We start from the raw sequence: 22,110 nt of genomic DNA, 5'->3' as shown, positions 1-22,110 counted from the left end.
TAATTATTTTCTCATGGAAGTAATGGTGAAAGTATTGTATACCAAAATTATATATTGTACCAATTTTAAAATGTTATTTCATTATTTATAAAAAATAATTATTATTGTCAGTGCTTAAATTGAAAAATATGGTGCAACGATATAGAACTAATGTTTCTTTTGAGTGTATAAAGTTACCTCTATAGTTGGTAAAATTTCTTAGAACATACTAAATTGCTAAAATATCATTAAAGTTTCTGCGGGCGGACGGTGTTCTCTATTTTCATCAGTATAATCCAGTACAGCATGCATATTATCTAATCAGAATTATCGAACTTAAATTGCTTATGTTGTATTCCTCATGTTAGTAAATTACTTCATAACTATGAAATTGTTCAGTTGTTGAATATTATTTTCAACTATGCAGAATATATCAGAAAGATAATATTAAATAATATTATCGGTATATGGTACCTACTTTTTTTTATATACATTTTGAATGTATTTAAATATGTGAGTATGTTATACATTATAATTGTAATACATTTAAATAAGGATTAAGGATGTCGATTCTATACAAGTCATATCATGTTTTATGACTATAGGTATCAATATTAACCTACCCATATATATATTATATCAAACGAGTTAAAATGTCAGTTTATTATTTATTAAATCTCGTAGAGGTTTTCACTAAAACTGTGAAAAATTATTCAAAATGTAAATGCAAAAACGTACCTAATCAATAAAAATATATAAGAATACTATATTTAACAAATTTTAAATAATATGTCCACCAATATCGCAGGGTGTTAACATTTTAGTTGGAATTTGGATTTTTAATTATTAAACTCAACATTTTCCATTAAAAAAAAAAAATATCTGAATTTTTGTTGTATTTTCTTATTTACCATGTTGTGTATTTACCACATATTATAGTCGTTTGATTATTTTACGCAGACAACCAATGTAATTAAATATGTAAATTGAGTGTTTTGGGTAGGAAGATTGTATTATCTTTTTAAGTAGGTATTATATTCCTAAATTACCTTAATTCAATAATAAAATTAAAATGTTGTAGTATCTGTATGTTTATTTCTAATAAATACAATAATATGTCGTTTGATTCGTCACCGTCGTGCGAACTACGCGTGTTAGACGTCTATTGTATAGACAAACTATCATATTAATATGTAATACTGACACTAAACCATATATTAATTTACCATATGTGGCCTGCACCTGACCCCACACGGCCACACTGGATCGGACGAAGTTAGCATCGTATACCGCTAAAATATATCATTAGTTATAGTAGTTACATGTTTTTTTTTCCATCCCTTTGCCCCGACAACTTACCATAATAGGTGGAAAAAAACCATAAATAATGCCCTGACTTACGAGTCACGGCTAAGGCTCGCACACTATAACACTATATACAATAGTATAATAATATTATATAATATATTGTATTATACGAATATAATAATATATTATTATGTACCTAGTATTATTATGATATTGTACGTACGTAGTTATACTACTGTGTGTGTGTTATGCTTGGAAAAGTATAGGATCTATGTAATAATACGTGTATGGTCAGCGGTCAGCGGTGTGCTCGCCTACGTGGGAGGGCCGCGCGGTCGATGACAAAAATGAAATGTTATCGGGAGGGCTCACGATTTTAAAACCTCAAAAGAATGTTAATGCTCCGAAACGTTTATGGTCCGGTGCAATATTTTTTTATTTCTACCGCGGTGTCCATAAAAAAAAAACACACACACACACATACACACGAGCACAAACAGACACACACGTTGCAACGGTGTGTGTGTGTGTGTAAGCCGGTGCACGGTGGGACAGTGTGAAAGATAGGACGTATAATAATGTATATAATGACTGTTTTATTTCGAACGCGCGGAAGAGACATTAACGCGTCTTGTCTATATAATACCGCCGCACCGCACGCCGGTTAACCCTCTCTGCAAAACTGCTCCGGTCCATCGCACAGTCAATTTAACGCAATGAATACGATGACCGTCTTATAATACTAATAATAATGATAATAATGATGACACCGGTCCATCGTACCTACCTGTATAACGTATTTAATAACACATATTATGGGTAGGTATATATATATATATATTTATAGAGTCCTCGTCGCCGGTCTCAACGGGTGTTGTGTTCCGCTGCTGCCGCGGCCGCTATCGATAGTTAATATTATTATGTCCTTGTGGCGCGCGCCACCGACGAAGACGATTACCGTTCATCTAGTCGTCGTAAAATACGACCAATTTAACAAATTTACACACATATGCACATAGTATTTTATTTTTTTTTATTACCATTACGTTTTTTTAAACCTGTAAATAAATGCGACGAATTCGTGTCGGTGTTTATTATTAGCGGTCATTTTCCTTGACAAAATAATGGCACTACTCTTGCGATTAAGTCTTTTTGACTTTATTATAAGACTTAGGTAGTAAGTACTACCTATACGTAACATTCGATCTGTTGATATAAATTACTGTGCTTGTAGAATGTTTGCAAGTTAGCGTGTGGTTTAGCGTGAGTTTTCCCAATAATTGCTTGAAAGGAACAATGATTTAAATTACTCCTTATGGATTTATACTATTACAGGTTTTAGCAACCTTATGAATATTAGTTTGTCTAAATTTTAAAATATATTATCGTAGAAACAATTTTAAATATATTTATATCTAAAAATTATTAATACATTAAAATTGTTAAATTTGTTTAGTGAAAATTATAGGTAGGTATCTACCATCGACGATCGACTTTATTGAATAAAATATTAAAATGTGATTTTGATTTTGAAAACCTCTTATCAAATACGAATAGGAAATTTGTTATACTTTTAAAGTGGTCAAAATATAATTATTCTTTTAGTAATAGGTATCTATATATTATTATATTCTTCTCAAAACTGTTATCATCCCCGATCGACATGAAATCATTTGTGTGCTTGACAACAATTCAAATCTTAAATATTTACTTGTTTTAAATCAACATATGTGTTATTACAGTTCCGAGTGCATCTTGCAAACAATCTCTCGCAATGTTCTACCGATATTTTATTTTACTTTGAATTCCTAACCGCCTGAAGGTTTTCGTGCATTTGATTTTTTTTTCATTCGAACAGTCGATGAAACGTGTATTCTTCACGGTTCACTAATCATTTTTAAATTACACACACAAAGCGCGGGGCGGTATGTGCTCAGTTGGCTACCCATAAGCGAGCGAGACACTAAATCTCAAAAAAAGAAGTAACACTAATAATATTATTGGTTCACCAAACCTACTGCTTCAAAATCCTTGAATTTCCGGTTAAAGACCTGAGGATTTCTGGTTCAATAGACCCCGATCTTTCTAGTGACGGACTGTCAAAAATTACGATTTAAATCCCGTAAAAATGTACAATAGGATTATTCTATACATTATTATTATGCATAAAATATTTGCATTATTATGACTATATCGTGAGATAATGTTATAGGCACGATAATAGCAGTATGTGGCCATATATACGGAAAACAGAGAGCGTTGCAGAGCTCAAGATGAAATTCACCGGTAACCAAAATGTCAAAAACGGCATTGGGGTTTCGGGTAAACCAACCAGGATACCGCAGACGAGCACGTGTATCGTGGTGACAAAAAACGGGGCGAAACAGAAAATTCCGGTAGTAAACTCCAAAAAAGTAAGTACTTGTATACTAATATATTATTATTTATAACTTGAGTTTTAAAGTTACAAAGCAATACTAGATTTTATGCTACTTCAAATCAATTATTATACGTATAATACTTAATTTATAATACATTAATACCATTTATTATATAATAGATAATTAATATTAATTAGAATATAAAAAAAAGAATACATAATTATTATATCATAATTGAGAAAAGCATGGGAATTTTAATATTAACAAGGTAATTATTATAATAATAAAAGATTTTTAAATTAAACTATATTATTTTCTCTTGGAAGAGTCCAATAAAATAAATGTAAACAGTATATTATTTGGTAAAAGAAAATTATTTATTAATTATTGCATAATATAGATTAGATAAGGATATAGGTACATATGTTTTTAAATAATCTTTGTTCATATCTAGACAATTATGGAAACCTATAGTACTTACCTATTTGTGATTTGTAAAAAATGCCTTAATGATATTTTTAGTTTGTATTACGATATATTTTAATCATATTATTATGAGCAAACAATTTCTTTCATAGTATTATAATATAATAATTAGGTTATATCTATAACGAAGGTATTTGTAAAATGCATAATGCATGTTATAGTCTTATCATGATATTGAAGTAATAATAATAATAATAATAATAGTGATGAATATTAAAAAAAAAACACACTATTAGGTTATAAATTGCATATAAAAAAAATTATAACCCATAAGTATAATATAATACTTGAATAAACTTCGTTTCTGTTGATAAATATATTTTCAAATGTTCTTACTTCTTATATTATATTATTTTCTATTAAGATATTATATTCTGTTTCTATAATTTGAACTTGTACAGTTTCTCCATAGACATCGCCACATCGGTTTTCTACACTCATATTTTCGTTGTAACAAAGATAATCGGGGGCATAATGCAGTATCAATTTTATTGGCATTAAAAATATTTTACAATATTTGATCACGAAAAACAAGAGGCGCACTGGCGGCCATCGACCGGTTGTAACACAGTGACCGGTTCTATCTGGTTTTAATGGTACATACACATACAGATCCAAGACAAGATACGCCATACATAATATATATATATATACACATACGCATATGAGCGTATTCGTGTTATTCCGTTTACTTCCGGTTCCAATTCCCATTTCGTTAGTAAAAGACAAAAAAAAAAGCAAAATACAAGATTCTGAATGCTAAGCACATTGTATATATACCGACGGAATACATTATAGTTTAATATCGCGATTTATTCTACATTTAAAACGCATATTCATTTGAATATGGTAACCGTATTGTCAAACTTATCAAAAAAAAAATAATAATTTAGACATCATGCAGATAATACGCGACCCATGTATCATCGTTACTGTGATCATTATTGTTCATAAAATACATATTATTACATTATATTATAGGCACAAAATCCCAACTATAGATGGTTATATATACTAAACATACAACTGTATACATGCAACTATACATTTTTTTTTTATTAAAATAGTGGTGAAGTATTACAACTATTTTGATTGCCGATGCATACCACCTACGCGGTTTAGTGAATGCGTAATATGTCAGAACTATATAATGTACAATATAGACTGGAGATAATAACGTTATTAATCATACATAACATATTATAATATAAGAGTAGAGAAGAGTAGAGTATGTACAGAAGTATACTATGAATACAGTATACATATTTCAACGAATCGTTTCAAAATCATAAAACACAATAACATAGAATATATTAATGAGTACCTACAGAGTAGACAGTAATGTATCGAAAACGATTGGTTTAGTTGAATATTATTGATTCATTTCCAAATTTGATTTTTTTTTTTTTTTACTAAAACATATAGTAGGTAGGTAGGTGTTATAGGATTGACTTCGAACATTTCGTTTGAATGTTACAATTTGTATTACAAATTGAATTATCCACTATAATTACCTATTTTTATTATTATGTATATTATAGTATTCGAATTTAAAGTATTATTTCTGTACGTCAATTCACATTATAATATTAATATATATAAATAAGTACTGAAGAGAACTTGAAATATAATATTATGTTCTTGGGTAATTTATGTAATGCTAAATAGCACGTTTTATTTAATGTCCATATTCTATCTTGATGTACTCATATAATTTGAGATATTTATAGATATAGAAATATTATAGTGGTGAATAATCAGTAGGCGAATTAAATTATCACTAAGTACCATACCTAAGTATATATACAATACGAGTCGTTGATTGATATTATCACAAGTATAATATATTATTATGTGTTATGTAAAGAATTAGAATACAATTTAAAAAAAATGTGTGAACGAATTGCGTTCGCTTTCTAAAAATCTCCTTTTAAACAATGCATATAGTCCCTGAATTTATAATAACAGGTTTTGACGGCTGACAAAAGTAGCAGATTTAGTTGAGTACCTACCATCAAACAGACCTCCCCCGGCGATCAATAATCTTCAACTTATATTTTTATTTGTCCGTGTGCCGAATCTTCTGAAAAATCGGTGCCCTCACTGTGTACCTATATAATATGTAAATTATGACCATTAAGACGTCGGTAATGTACTTTCGTACCGTGTGAACCGACTGTGGGCTGTCGTCAATCAGTCCGTACAAGTGCGGTTTAGGGGTATTACCGGCGTGTATCGGTTTACTCCATAAGAGTTTCGATAACCGGTATTTGCTCTGCTTCCAAAAGTAATTGTACCTACAATAATAATCGCCTATTTTTTTTTTACACTTTATAATATGCAAATGTTGATAGGTATTGATAATTTGTTGCATTATTCAATGAGCGCGATGAAAACAATAATGATTCTAACGGAAAAGTTGAAACGCGGTTTTAAGTTTTAACGCAATAATAATATTTGAAACGGACGTGATATTGTATACGTAAGTAACTGGTTTTTGAATTAGAATTCGTATTAAGTCATTAATAATAGACTTGTTTTTCTATCAAATGTTTGAGATACACAGTTGTACATTTTTTTCCTTGCATAAAATTTAGTGTTGGATTCAGAGCGGAGCGATGAATGTATTGATTATACAATTTATGATGTGTGTGTTTTTTTTATACATAAATATTTTTCTGTCTGTCGTCGCCTTTACGAGCAGTAAAAATGGATCAATCATAAAACTTGATGGTAGTTTTTGCTTTTTCAAATTGAATTCAGTTGGCACCCAAGTACTTTGGGATTAGGGGGGGGGGGGAGATGAGGGTCAAAAGTATTAAAAAATCCAGTAACGTTTCTTAAGAATTGTAAAAACAAAATAAGAACAAACGGAAATTTCAAAATTGATTTTCTTTTTTTTTGTGATTCATTAATGAATAACCGTAGATACTTGAATGATTCTCCAAATATTCATATTAATATATTAATATTTTATAAACATAATATTGATTTAAAAATATTTTTGTTCATTTAATGCTATTTATAGATATTTTAAATCTTCAACTTTTATATTCTAAGATTCTGTCCAAATGTATTGATTTTACATTGATGTGTGTTTGGTAATCTTAGTTGGTTATTAATATACTTATTTAGAATTTTTATTTCCTTCTTTTTAATTATTTAAAGTGCCTATGTTATGAATCGCTATCATGTATTTATATTGTATATTAACTGTTATCTAATATTTATTTAATTATGTATTGCAAATATTTATGCATTCGAAATTTTTTTTTAGTTTTTTTCTATGAATATTGACAGACCGAAACCCTTAAACATCGTAAACAAGATTCATTACAAGTTGCACATAGTAATAAATTAAAAAATACATAGGAACACATTTTTTTAAGCATTATATGTTATTAAATTATTTCGTAGTTAAAAATTCATAATATTGTATAAAAGGTTCTACATAGATTGGTCTTACTGTATCCTAACAACATCGATGATTTATCATTGAATTCAAATTTAACACAACCATTACAGTGAACTGATACACTCGAACGCAACTATACAGCAGAGTCACTTCCCAGGTTTTAAATGTATTTTTGAACGAAATTATTCGATACTTTTTTTTTTTTCTATATATCTATAAACTCATACAGTCATTGGAAAATATATATGTATGGTGGTACCTAGATCCTTATAATAATTATAGTTGTATAATATTACATTCTATTCAAGTCACATCCAAAATATATATAAAAAAAAATGAATATTCATACAGTCAAAAAGTTACTGGGACAATGTTATGGTCGTTTTGTTTGTTACTTGTTAGGATAGGTAGGTACCTCTAACCCGGCTACCTAGTGAGTTAACCACTATAAACGCAATTAATAAACGGAGCATGCTAAAACAACGGTATCTTACGAACACACTTGAAATTTGTTAAGCTACCGGCACATGGTTTCGGTCATGACACTTGCGCAAAATGTACGTACCGTTAAACGCGCACATAACAATGTTAATGCTATTACTTTTTAATTCATAATTCATTTTATATATAATATTTAAATAAACAACGTATGGAATTACAATGGCGATTTATATGCGTATAATGATAACGGCCGCCCTGTATAAATTGTATATTATTGTGTTCAATTGTTATACGTTCGGTATGTGCCTACATATAATAGGCACATGCTAGGTAGTATAATATCTAAATGGTATTATTAGAGCCTTGATTTGCATGGGAAACGAACAGAGCTCGTATTTTCTTCTGGCCCATAAATCCGAGATGTTACAGTAACATACCGAAAATAATGGAATCCACGCACAGGCGTATAACAGACTAATATTCCAAGACGTATGGTTACGTTGGTGGTCCAAGCTATACAAAATAATAATATGTAGACCTGTTCTGATTATAGCCCACGGGATGAAACAATAATAATCAACCATTGATACAAACTTTTGTGATCTGCTCGCTATTCACCATTTAAAATATTGTTTTTCTTTAAAAGAAATTTATATTATTTTTTATACACCTACATCATCTGCACCCGTGGGATGCCTTGGTGTAGATCTAAGAATTCTAAATCATTGTTTCTTTGGTTCAATTAAATTTTGTTACTAGAATTTTTGATTAATTATTTATAAGCAACATTGGACATTGCTAAGATATTAACCCATTCTAATTTCTAATTACCTAAATATTTATTACAAAGAAATCAAAATATTATTAATAATTAGATAACATACATTAAAGCAGTTTCCTATATAGTTTCCATGTTTAGCTAATAAGCTATAACTATTTGCTTATCAATATTAAATAAAATATTTTATTAGATTCTGAGCGGAGCGAGGAATCTAATGGTTTTACAATGATGTTTATTTCTTTTTCTTTTTTATTCTGTAAACACTTTTTTCCCCTTTAAACTTGCTCAAAAGTATCAAGTATAGCATCTTTTCTGAAAGGTAATGTTCTTGAGCTGGTACTTTAAACACGTCATTTTTCGATTTTCGAAACGCTACTCGAAATAAAAGCGGTTAAAGGAGAAAAAACTATTTCACGATTTTATAATATTAAATAATTACGGACGACGTTTTCTACCAGAAATATTACTTCAAATGAAAAATGACAAGTGATATTTTTTGTTGTATTTTGGATTTTGTTCTTTACGGTTTAAATTTTGTTGTAATTCGGTTAAAAACATTTGTAAAAACTTTGAAAATTTGAAATTTGGGTTGTTTATTTATATTAACCTTACCTAGATATGGTAAAATTTCAAAACATTTGAGCGACTTTTTCTTTTCTTTTATATTTTTTTTTTTCATTTTTATGATATTTCCTAATTATAAATTATAATTATAATTACCTATACAAATTACCTATTTATATAAATCGTTCTTAAGCTGTTCTTAAAAAGCTTTGTTTATCACCATAGAAACGAATACAATTAAATAAAAAAGATTCCTTCGTCCGCTCAGAATCGTTTTTTATCGAATGCAATCATTGCATTCAAATCGAATACAGTAAAATTACACTATCCTGTCCGAGGCCCGAAGGGACGATGGACAAACATCCACCACCGAAATGCGCTGACCTACTTTTTTAAATATTGATAAGCAAATAGTTATAGCTTATTATTATACATATATAAGTAATAAGTAATAAGTATACAATATTATAAATTCAATCTCAATAAAATGTTGAACAAAATAAATTTATCAGATTTAAGTTCTATTATACATTGAACATTTTTTAGGTTTTCGTAGCATATTTGGAAGCATTGCTTATCAAATATTAAACTGTAAGCTTCTTCTTTGTAATATGAATGAAAATATAACTTAGATAATTTATATAAAACTGTGTTGAAAATTATTTGAAGATATCTACCGTTGAATAATTAGGTATATCAAGACGTATTCCATGCACTTGGTGTGAGGAAAACTCCAAAAATATTTACAATTTTTTCACAAACCATAGGCTTGGTAAAATGTAAAATAACTGTAAAACAAAAAAAATAATAATAATATATTTCACAAACCCCCTCAACTGTTCAACATAATCTACCCCCATAGTGTTAAGACCAATATGTATAACTATTACCGGCTAATGACCTCAGATGTTGAAGCCTTATCAACTCAATAAAAAAAAAAAAACGTAGGTATTCCTTAGTGTTTAACTACTTCAAAACTATATCATCAACTATACAATAATACAGTGCTTATACTGTATTATATGATTTATGATTCTGTGATTCTGGTGAATTAGGTAGTTAATCCATAAAATATAATGAATACCTAATTAGGATTTATATTTTATTATTTCTTTGATACAAATTTGAATTTACGAATAATTCCACACCTACTTTAAATTTGAGATTAAGTTGAGGATAGTATGTGTAGGTTAGTAACATAACATATTGTTCATTATTTCAAACAAAATATATTTGATTATTTATTTATTTATTTATTTACGCTTCGTTAAATCACCACAACAGCGTTTTCGTTTGACTTAAAATGTATAACCTAAATAAATAATTGGCCGAGACGATATATGGCTATTGCGCTGGACGAGGGAAAAATAGATTTAACTGATTGTTTATTTTTCTCTTGATTTTGTTCTCTCATCTGAGCCCTGAGGAAATAGGAAACGTCAAACGTTTACATACATAAATGCATACATGCGAAAACGACCAACTCACGAACAATACTGTGCATGTAAACGAGTGGGTATCTTGTGTGTGTATCTTGTTTAACAGTAACTCAGCCGTTGTAAGTACAAAACAGCGGCGCAGCGGGCCATAATATTGGAAATTAAATACCTTGTTGAATTTTTTTATTACATACTTATGCACGAAAAATATGTTGCCAGTTGTAGTGTTGTACGCAATTTAAAAAGTTAAATGATTTACTGAAGAAATTCCAAAAATTATAGTAGATAATAATATTGTAAGTATATAACTTGCTTTCTGAGAAAATTAAATATATATATATATATATAATATGATACATGATTTTTATTTCAAAATATAACACGATAATACTCAAATACAGTATCATTGTGTATCAAGTTTAAAACACATTTTGAGTACATTGACCCTTTTTTAAATTAAAATGATTTATTAAAAAAATTTAAATAACGAGAACAGAAAACACTGTATAATATTATTATGCTTAAAGTCCTCTAATTTATAATCTTAAATGTGAAATCCAATAAAGTTGTTTACACGTTTATTGCCGTTATTGCACGAAATTGATGTTTGAAATATAGTTATCGAGGTTCACTTATCAAAATATAAACTATATTGTAGTATATTTATTTAAAGTTTGAAAGATAATGCGTGTAATATATACCTATGTACTTGTATTATGCAGTATGTTAGAAAGTGCCACATCAATTACAATATGAGAATATTATATTGTTTTGCTTTTATTATATAATAAATGTCATTTATTTAACGAAGTATATTTTAGTTAGCTACTCGTCTATTTTGCATACCTATTGTATGCGTGAATACGTCATTTTTCTTTTATAATATGTATATTATTATCTTTTGACAGTCAACACTCGTTACATGTTATTTGTAATTGTTAATTAACTATATTAATATTCCGAATATGATATATGATTAGGTCGTTTATATATATATATTTTGTTCTATATAGGTGAAACATTTTATTCTATATTTTAAAAGCCTGGATATGGATCAAACATCGTATTAAATTGTACACTTCGTCACTACTGCTAAATATTTCAAATATATTAATACTATCAACCTATAGGCATACATTTAAATACGATAAAGTACCTACACTATACATGCACCATAGTAATATAGTATAACCATGAATTAAGTTAACGATTTATTTTTATTCATTAAATAAATCGTGGACGACATAGTTTCACTTCTGATATCGTTTTTCCAATATTATATTATTAAATATTAAGTAATTTTTATATTCCAAATTTTCATGAATAATTTACATATTATTTTAAGTTATACATTGTAATAGCTGTGTGAAAGTTTGGATTGTTTTGAATAGAAAGTTTAACATAAAAACAATCATTTGATATCGTCGGTCTAATTTAAAAACGTAATGAAAATGTATACTATTTTAGCATTAGGTGTAGGATGATATCATAATATAATTCGTTTGTTAGGTTGCCATACAGCAAGCTGGTGCCTGTTCTGTTATTAAACATTTACTATAATAATATGTAATACAATTTATCGGCTGGTTTAATGTCAATTGCTAACACCTTTCGTAGAGGGATATTAGAAAAATCTGAAAAATTGTTAGTTACAAATAGCCATGGAATCTCTTGCAATATAGCTTTTGATATTGTTTTAACTTTTAAATCAATCAAGCAATGCAATATCAAAGTTTAATCTTCATTATTCGTTATTTATAATGATTGAAAACCTCGCAAGAACCCGATGGGCAGGACGGAGAATCTGGGTGTTTTCGACTCATCGTTTTGCAGAAGACTGAGCATCTGAAGGATGACATATATACATGTAACATTTCAAACGATTTTTATAGCCAATAAGAAAGTCATAACGACTAAAAACCCCAAACAATTTAATACGTTATTGTAGAAACAATGGCTTAATCGCTGCGAGTTTAATAGCTACATAAACCTAGCTATAGGTATAATAATTTTGCTCGAGATGTTTAATACGATTCATGTTATCCCCATAGCGCAACATATATTTCAGTCGATTCCAAAAAGTAAAAATAGGTACCCAACGAAACCACAAATTGATGTCGTTGAACCACGATATACACGCCATAATAATGGTCTGTAAATGGAAGAGTCTGTATACGCTCGGGTGTACGGAGCTGTGTCAATTTCCTTTCTTTTCGCCGCCGCCGCCGCCGCCGCCATATATCCAATGTGTATGTAGACGTCTGCACTGGGGTTATGATGGAGAACGATAGTCGGAGCAACAGGTGCTTCGCCAGTGCACTCAGTTCGGTCTCACGTTCCAACGGTGAAACGTGTTTTGATTGTTGTGTCTGTGCGCGTGTTCGGGAATAATGCCGGTGCCGTCGTTATCGACCGAGTGTCGTCCGCAAGGCTTGTTATATATTTATCATTATTAATTTCTCATCGATACACCCACACACACCTTCCGATGGATCTTATAAATGCACCACTTCACCTTGACGCCACCATGCAGGTAAACGAATTTTTCGGATTTTTTCTCGAAGCGCATTCCACAATAGACTTGAACGCTTGTTGTGACAACTGCAGTTATTCAGCTATTTAGTATGGACCATAGACCATATAGATATCGTTTTAACGTCATTTCTTCATATATCAATAATATAATAATTTTTATAAAGTGCAATATCCTTATGAAAAACATTATCTTACCATATACCAATAATTAACTTTGACTTAATTATACAATACCGACTACGTAATAAATTAATAACTATTGTTAGTTCAAACTCAATACCTACTTCCACAAAAAGAAACAAACGTTTGGTAACATTTCATTATAAGACTTAACGATATAATCAGCTTAATATAATAATTGTAAACCCTTAAAATTAACTTTATTTGATTGATGTATTTAAATAATATATTCATTTATTAGAATCAAAATGATATTATATAGATATATATACTGTATTTACTTTCATCACTTGCACCGTATACACACTTCTTATATTTAAAATAGTATCTAACAAATAACAAACTCAGTTTTATATGATAATGTTTTAATTTTTCTTTATCAATATTTTACAGGAAAATACTTTAAAATTGATTTAAAGTTCATAAGTTATAACTGTATGTTCACCTAGACATTTTATATTATAAAGTTGCAAGAATTAATATCTAAAAGATAATGATGAATAACTAATAAGTATTTAATATTTATGCAAACATTTTATAAATAATGATTATGGAGTAGGTAGTTAAAGTAAATGTACCTATATGGTGTGCATTTATTTTTTAATTCTTAAATTTTTCGGATCATAGAGATCAATAATTCAAAATAATGAATTAATAATTAAATTACTATTAATAATTATAAACATTATTATTTTTTTAACAGAGCATTATATAATAGCTAATATTTTTATATTCAAAAATAATTCTAGACGTTATACCTATACCCAAGAACAATAAATTGTGTTATAATGTGATTTATACATTCATTATGCATAGTCACATACTCACATAGGTATTTAAGTATGTTTATACGTTTTTGAATTGAATCGTATAATATAATAAAATAGGTAGATAATTAATAAAATAAAACTATATATTTAACCATTATTTCTAATTGTACGAGTAGATCGTGTTATTTTTTGTTATCAAATAATGATAATGATGGTTCAACGGATTTATGTTCGAATTTTACAGCCAGTACTCTCACGACTTTTATTAATTGGACAATGCAACAAGTAAAAAAATATACTTACGAGTATGTAACATATTATACTATACACTTATTACTGCAGGTTGCCTTATTACCATAGTAGTTTGTGTGGTGTGTTACTTATCTAAATGAAAATACAATTTTAAAAATAAATATTTTTATTTAAATTGAAATAGGTATATATGATTTTATGTTGAATAAAAACCGTATTTACACTTAATTAAATAAAACAGTTTAAACAAAATAGGGGTTATTTAAATAGACAACCAAATTATAACGTGTTAACAAATATAGGTGGTGTCCTATGAGTATTTGATAGTCAAAGGAAAGTTATTGTAATAAAACTTTAATTAAACAATTCTAATTTATTTTATTTTTAGTAATTTTCAAGTAGGTAATTTTTTCGTATCAATTATATCTTTGTTTAATAAACTAAATAATCATTTTATTTTATTTTATGTATCTTATAATAATTATTATATCTGTTATTTTAAAGCCCTGTTATTTAATAAAAAATAAAAAATATGTAGGTACTATTACTTAATTTAATTTAATTTTTGCAAATGTCGTGAATGATAATCATTTTTAACTGCTTTAATACATATTATAGGACATAGGTAGTTATTTATTGGTAAGCACAGACATTTGAATTATTGCTAAAACACTATGATTTATGGCCTTATTTAAACCATAACTTTACCATGACTTGATTTTTTTTTGAACTGAAACATTTGTTTCATAAAATATTTAATCGGGTAGATATAACGTTGGCATCTCTTAGAATGCGTTATATTGGTAAGTTAGAGTAAAAAAAAAAACTTATCGGCCTCGACCTATAGTGTCGTATGAATCAGCCTAAGCTGCCCCATGCCCCCGGGAATCATTGCGATTGACCACAAATCGATATTGGCCTTAACCTCCTGGACATTCACCTCTGATCTAACCAATTGTGATTTTTGGTCACGAATTCAATTTTAATTCGTTCCTTTTTAATCGTTCATTACGACGACGATGGAAGACGATTTCACTAGCATCGCGAATAATAATTTTAAATTTCATACCGTACTAGACAATGGTTTTCCAAATAGGGTTTGCCGGGGAAACTTAAATTCATTAATGTGCATACACTTATCTAAAACTTGAGAAATACTTTTTGAAACAATCCATGCGCACAATTCAATTTTAAGGTCAAATGCAATATATCTAATAACTCGTGTATTTCTACACAGTAATAACTAATAATGAAGAACAAATTTTGTATAAACATCATGTTTGTCATTTATTATATTTTTTGATCCATCAAACATTTTAGTACATTTTAGTACAATCTTTGTAAATTGTATTAATTTAGATAACACCTTTCTTACAAATTTAAAAAAATTATACATTATTATAAAACAATTTAAATTGTACCTATATTATGAATTTTATATTAAGTTGATACCTATAACAGCGCTATTATTTGCTACTTTTTTTTTGATAAACAATTATTATATTATAGTGACTATAATAATATAATTTGTAAATAATTTACACATAATAACCATATTTAATGGTACAGAACTATTATATTATACTATATGTATATAAATATATAATGAACTGTTATATTTCAATAAAACGTTAATTATTATTATCAACTCAATTGTAGGTAGGTACATAACGTAAATGTTGTTATTTAATAATAATTTAATAAGTAATAATTCGTGGTATAAATATAGAAATAATGACTAAAACCATGTAATAATTTAAAAAATATAAGCCAGTGGTCTATAGACCGAGGCTTTAACACTAATAAATAAGAATAAATAAATAACTAATAGGTTGAGGAAAATGTTGTATATTCATTTTTCTATGTAGTTTATTCATCTGACATTTTTTTTATTATATTTTACACATTTTGCAATCTGTTTTTTTCGAAATTAATTATTTATTGTTAATATTAAAATTAAATATTAGGTTTGATTAACCTAACCTAACCAACCCAAATAAAATTTTAAAAAACACATATTTTGCTAACGCCCAGCCGTACACATCAAACTATAAAAGATAATATACGTAAGTATACAATATAAATAATTATAATTATAAGCTAGGATTATTGGGAGATTTTTGAATTGGATTAAACTGCCATTCATAGACCAAGTCGTTCGATGTGTTATTCAATGTTTTACCGTGAGAACTGTGAAGTTAGGTATATATGTTTTTACTCTTTACAAATTACAATCTAAATTTTAAAATGAAGCCAACTGAAATGAAACTATAAATTTCTATTATGATAACATTCAAATCCATACAAAATAATATTTTGTTTTACTCAAACACGCATTGTATAAACATCCTTTTTTAAATGTTCCTATCTATTGAATATTATGTATGTTATATTATATACCATATGATATTGTTCACACTATACAGTACAGATTTTGACCGACTGTTTTGATTATGTCGGTTACCTATTGGATTATCTGTACACATAATAATATTATATTAAATTATAATATTGCCTAGGTATATTTCTCTTGTTCGAAAAATACATTTCCAACTGGCTTTGATATATAATGCAACTAAAATGTTTTTAAATACCCGAATGGTCGGGTAGCAATTATTTTTAAGAATTTCTGTTACCTTTTGTCAAACCTTATATGTTTTTAAATATACAAATAGTTGAGAATATAGGTACCTATTAATTATTATTATAATTTTGTAAACCAAAAGATAATCCTGGGCCTCCACACGAGCTCCTCTCATCGAGGCCCAGCTGTGATCCTTGGATGTCAAATTAAATCAAATCAAATAAATAAAAATACATCGTGTTTATGTATTTATGTTTTCCGGAAATGGCGATTTATCGTTGTTGTAATAACCACTGCGCATGCACCAGACTGCAGTGATTTCATTCACTAAATAATCGGGGGAAGATGTCGGTCATTTAATTATTATTCGGTGTTCCAAGCGAACGGACTGGGAACTCGTTTTTTTAGCGACTTCCTTTCCTACATGTTCCACATAATAAATTATTTACCTATCGTTCGAAATTTCATCAGCCGGTTTGAGATATTCTCTCGACGAGCGGCGGCGGCGGCAGCGGCGACGGCGGCATAGCGTCTAGGAGGGAGGGGTGGAATGAGTAACCAGTCTTCCGATTTAGCCAATTGTTCTTTGACATTTAAGAACAATCTGGGACATCGGGTGCCCTTATAAGGTAAATGGGCCAATTGTCCGGTGGAAATTTGGGGCGCTCTTCCTGTACCTATTATGTACCTATACATATATATATATAAATAATAAATATCCGTCGGTCGATCGCTGACAGAGACCGTCGTCGTCGGTGGCTATGTTGTACGTATCTATATCTATTTATCTATATTATTATTCAGCGCGCTGCGCAATATATTATATTATATATATTATATCGACCGTCGTTACGTAAACGATTTGAATAGTGAATAAGTTACTCTCGTCGCCCGTGAGGGGTAGGTACATCGATCCAGGGAAAAGAAAGGAAAAACTGACAACCCGGTAACGGGAGATTCAGGTAACACAGGTGGGTCAGTGGACCAAGCGGCTGGTTATAATAACTTGGGGCCCCCGTGCGGCGTGCAAGAGTAATATGTGATAAGTGGCACATCCTCCTCGTGTGAAACGACGTTTGGCCATCGCGGGAACGTGACCCCGGCATTTACAATTTTTCGTATGTTATATATCCGTATTGGCATTGTTTTCCCACCGAAAGTGCAAATTTATTTTAAATCTCGCGTTTGCACGGTCGTCGAGTTCCGAATTATTTTTAAAAATTTAATTTTATAATACTCGACAAGTGGGCGGGGAAAACGTAAATTAAAATTTATATTATTATTTTTTCTTTTCAATAAAATCTACTTTAAATTAACTCCACAGCCATAACCGTAGATGTCTTTACAGAATAATATTTATTTTCGAATTATGCCATAATAATATTATATGCATTATTAAAATAAAATAATATAATGTAATACACAATTATTCGAATAATTTACAGAGGATTATCCGCAATAGATAATAAAACGTAATAATATAATCGTGTGTGTTTACGTTATATTCACGTTCATAAAATATACAATAATACATTAACACGTATACAACCTATTACAAGTATACAACCAGACAAAAATTGTTGTTTATTATAGTTATACAGTAATTAACCACTATTATAGTGTACTTCCTAATTCCTATAAACTAATATTCAGTGTTAACTAAAAATTAATCAAGCAAATGTGTGAAGAACAACCTCGAATTTAATTCAATATTTAATTAAATACAAAAATGTTAATAGGTACAATAATTATTATAGTTTATATCTATTTATGTGCTTACTAATATTTTATTAAAACAATTAGTGTGAAATGTAAAATACTCTAATACAAAGTGTAATCTAGCTGTGCACTAAAAGTGCATATTATTTTGAACAATGTCCAATTTTGAAAAGCTTTAATATAATATTAGATAACAAACGGATTTTTTTTTTTTTTGTTAATTAACCAACTTGTAGTTGAATAATGTTAAGCTCTGAGGTGCTATTATGTTTTTTTTTTTTAAATGAATAGCCCGCCGACTAACTAATAATGTTTTTGACATCTGATGGCATTAGAAAGTCGAATACGCAAGGGGAAAGCTCAGACCATGTGACATTATGAAATAATGAGAACTGTTAACATACCTGCGGCACTTCCTGCGCCCGCGGACAGTTAAACATGCTAAAACTATAAATAGTAACTGTTATGGATATAAGAAAACCAGATATCCGTGATGCGTGATATATTAATGTATTATGTAGCAGAAAAAATAATCAAAAATATCCTCGAAGCGCAATTTTCGAATAATCAAATCTTTTATTTAGAGCTATTATCGATGCACGAACCTTCGTCGATAGTCTATACTACATAATTATGTATCTCGGTCCTCAAAGCAAACACAAAATATATGAAATACTTAAAGCACCTAATGAGATAATCAAATTAAAGATTTCACTTTTACCTTTGAGCGTAAATTATGTAAGATATCTTTCGTCGGTAGTCTGTACATTTTCTGCATATTTCCGTTTGGTACAATATACGATGATCGTTTTCCGATTGGTTATTTGTATTCCATAACATTTAAATCACTAGGTACCTGATTCGTACGTATTGCCGTCATTTTTAAGTGTTAATCATAGCATTTTAAAATCCGTTTGTGATGGAGTAGAATTTACTGTTTTTATATGTTTTTTTAAAAAACATCAAATCGATTGTAATGTGTTATAATTTACAATTGCAGAGTATATTGCAGTTGTTACTTAAAGCCGTACTCATCTAATATGTTTTCTTTGCTCACTTTTGAGTCCAGTAGATAATACCTTATTCAAAAATTGGAAATCCTTGTATTTCATATCTCCTCGTTTTTATTTAAACGGCGTCGTACTTATTCCATTTTGACAAACTCGCAATAAAATTGTCATTAAAGGCATTCGACTACATTTTTGCCGAAGAGTGATGAGTTTAAAATGTGTTCACATCTACGTAATCAGTCAATTCAAAGTCTCGTTATCTAGTCAACGACAATGTATGTGATAATGTGGTATATAATACGTGTACCTTTGTATTTACCAAGTACTATGATATCGTGTATTCGTGTTTGAAATATAATATGATGCTTCCGCGCTACAGACATCATCTCACATCTAATAGATATTTAATCAAAGTAAAAAATATGAAATAGCGCCGCCACTACCGTTAGTGCATATTATATGTATAGGTACAGTGCGGACTAGTGAGGTATATTGATCTTAGATTTTTTTAATAAACTTCAAAGAAATAATATGTAATAGAATAAAACATTATCCGCCATTAATAGCAATTTAATCATTATCGGAAACGCGTTTACGATAGCTTCGTGTCGTTACCTCGTTAATTACGCTCCATCACGAGAACGTGCCCTTAATTGGTTGTAATGTTTAATTACTCATTAACCGCTGTATACCGTCATTATCGTCCGGTGAACTTTTTTCTCTCCAAACACGCACAAGTGTGATTTCTACATTTCCCTTGTCACTGTTTGAAAAAAAAATGGGTATATATCAAACGTATACCTAACATATAATTCATTCCATTCAAATAATCGCTAAACATTTTCACTCTTATATGCATACAGAACTCGTAATAAAGTACAGACGATTAATTAAAATTATAAATTAGACTTACTAAGACATTTTTTTTTAGTTCTCTAGCGCTAGTATTTATAACTAGTTGCTTTTATATTATATATATATTACGTATACATATTACATACACATATTATATTAGATATGGATGTGTACAAATTACAATAACTGCGAACAAATAGTATGTATTGTAGTGCACTCTGAACACGATGCACTGGAGAAACACATAAATATAATATAATACCTATTGTTTAAGGGATCATTAAAAGAGTTTCAAGTTTGATATTATATTTTAGTTTGTAACCAATATTATTGTTTATAGTTTTTAATGATAAACTACACCAAACTATAATATACAATAAAGTTTACCACAATAATACCTCATACTATGTATTATAACATTGCTGTCATGATATGTTATGCTAAAAAACTTAAAATATTATTTGATATGATACAAACGTCATATAATATATTATGCTTATTATACAATGTTCCATTAACAAGACTAAAGATTATAATCTGTTGAAAATAATACATTTTTATTTTGTTCAATAAACAATCCCCATTGGATATTAAAGGCTAATACTTTATATAATGAGCCATTATTTTTTCTTAATTCCAAAGAAAAAATAATGCTATTCGTTTAAATTAATGTTTGTAAACTTGAATAACTTGAAAAGGATTTTTAATCGATTAAAAATAACATTTCTTCAAAATCTACATAATCTATTTTAACCCTTAACGAATTTAATAAACTATAAACTTACTTTGTCCACAAACAAAAGAATCTTACTTATATATTAATCTTATAAAACAAATCAAGTTGTTTAAATTTCTAATTTGTTTAAAATATTCATTAAAAATCTGAAAGAGATTTTCTTTTATGTTTATCGACAAACTCTGTATACTAGGTCACCAAATTGTGAGCAATATTATAGTATACAGATATATTCATTTCATAATTTTATCTCAAGTATTAGATTTATTTTTAAACTTTTATCAATTTTAATTTAAATGAAATATAATTATTATACATTCGTACTTCCATGTTTGTATATTATACATCTTACATTCCTTATATTAATAAGTATTTCTCACAGTGATTGCTCTCATACATAAAATATTATATAAACATGTTTAATAATTTAAAACTAAATAGAAATAACTTCATTGATTCTCTTTGACGGGTAAAAATAAATATACATCCTGTATTTATTCGATACATCTAAACAGATTCATTTGATGGAAATTTCATACAAATCGTTTGAGATTCTTCGTTAAGTTTACAATATTAATTTTACTGATCACTCCGCATATGAACAGGAGAGTTGGAATTTAATTTATTTCTAGTCTTTGAAAAAAAAAATAAAAAACATAAATTGATATACTACGG

The 22,110-nt window shown here is 28.6% G+C and overlaps 1 protein-coding gene across 3 annotated transcripts in view; it reads left to right on the top strand.

The window, feature by feature from the left end:
- Positions 1-22,110, top strand: part of LOC132942924 (uncharacterized) — a 50,907-nt gene that overhangs the window by 6,000 nt on the left and 22,797 nt on the right. For 2 of the 3 annotated variants that reach the window (XM_061011638.1, XM_061011639.1), the window contains exon 2: positions 3,500-3,701. In XM_061011638.1, the coding sequence (XP_060867621.1) occupies positions 3,516-3,701 (186 nt within the window). In that variant the 5' untranslated portion in view covers positions 3,500-3,515. Of the gene's footprint in view, positions 1-3,499; positions 3,702-13,105; positions 13,328-22,110 lie in introns of those variants that run through there. The other variant, XM_061011640.1, reaches the window with a different exon arrangement.

Source organism: Metopolophium dirhodum, chromosome 4 (assembly GCF_019925205.1).
Source record: "Metopolophium dirhodum isolate CAU chromosome 4, ASM1992520v1, whole genome shotgun sequence".
Taxonomy (NCBI): domain Eukaryota; kingdom Metazoa; phylum Arthropoda; class Insecta; order Hemiptera; family Aphididae; genus Metopolophium; species Metopolophium dirhodum.
The sequence above is the reverse complement of the archived record's forward strand: the minus strand, read 5'-3'. Positions and strand labels throughout refer to the sequence as shown.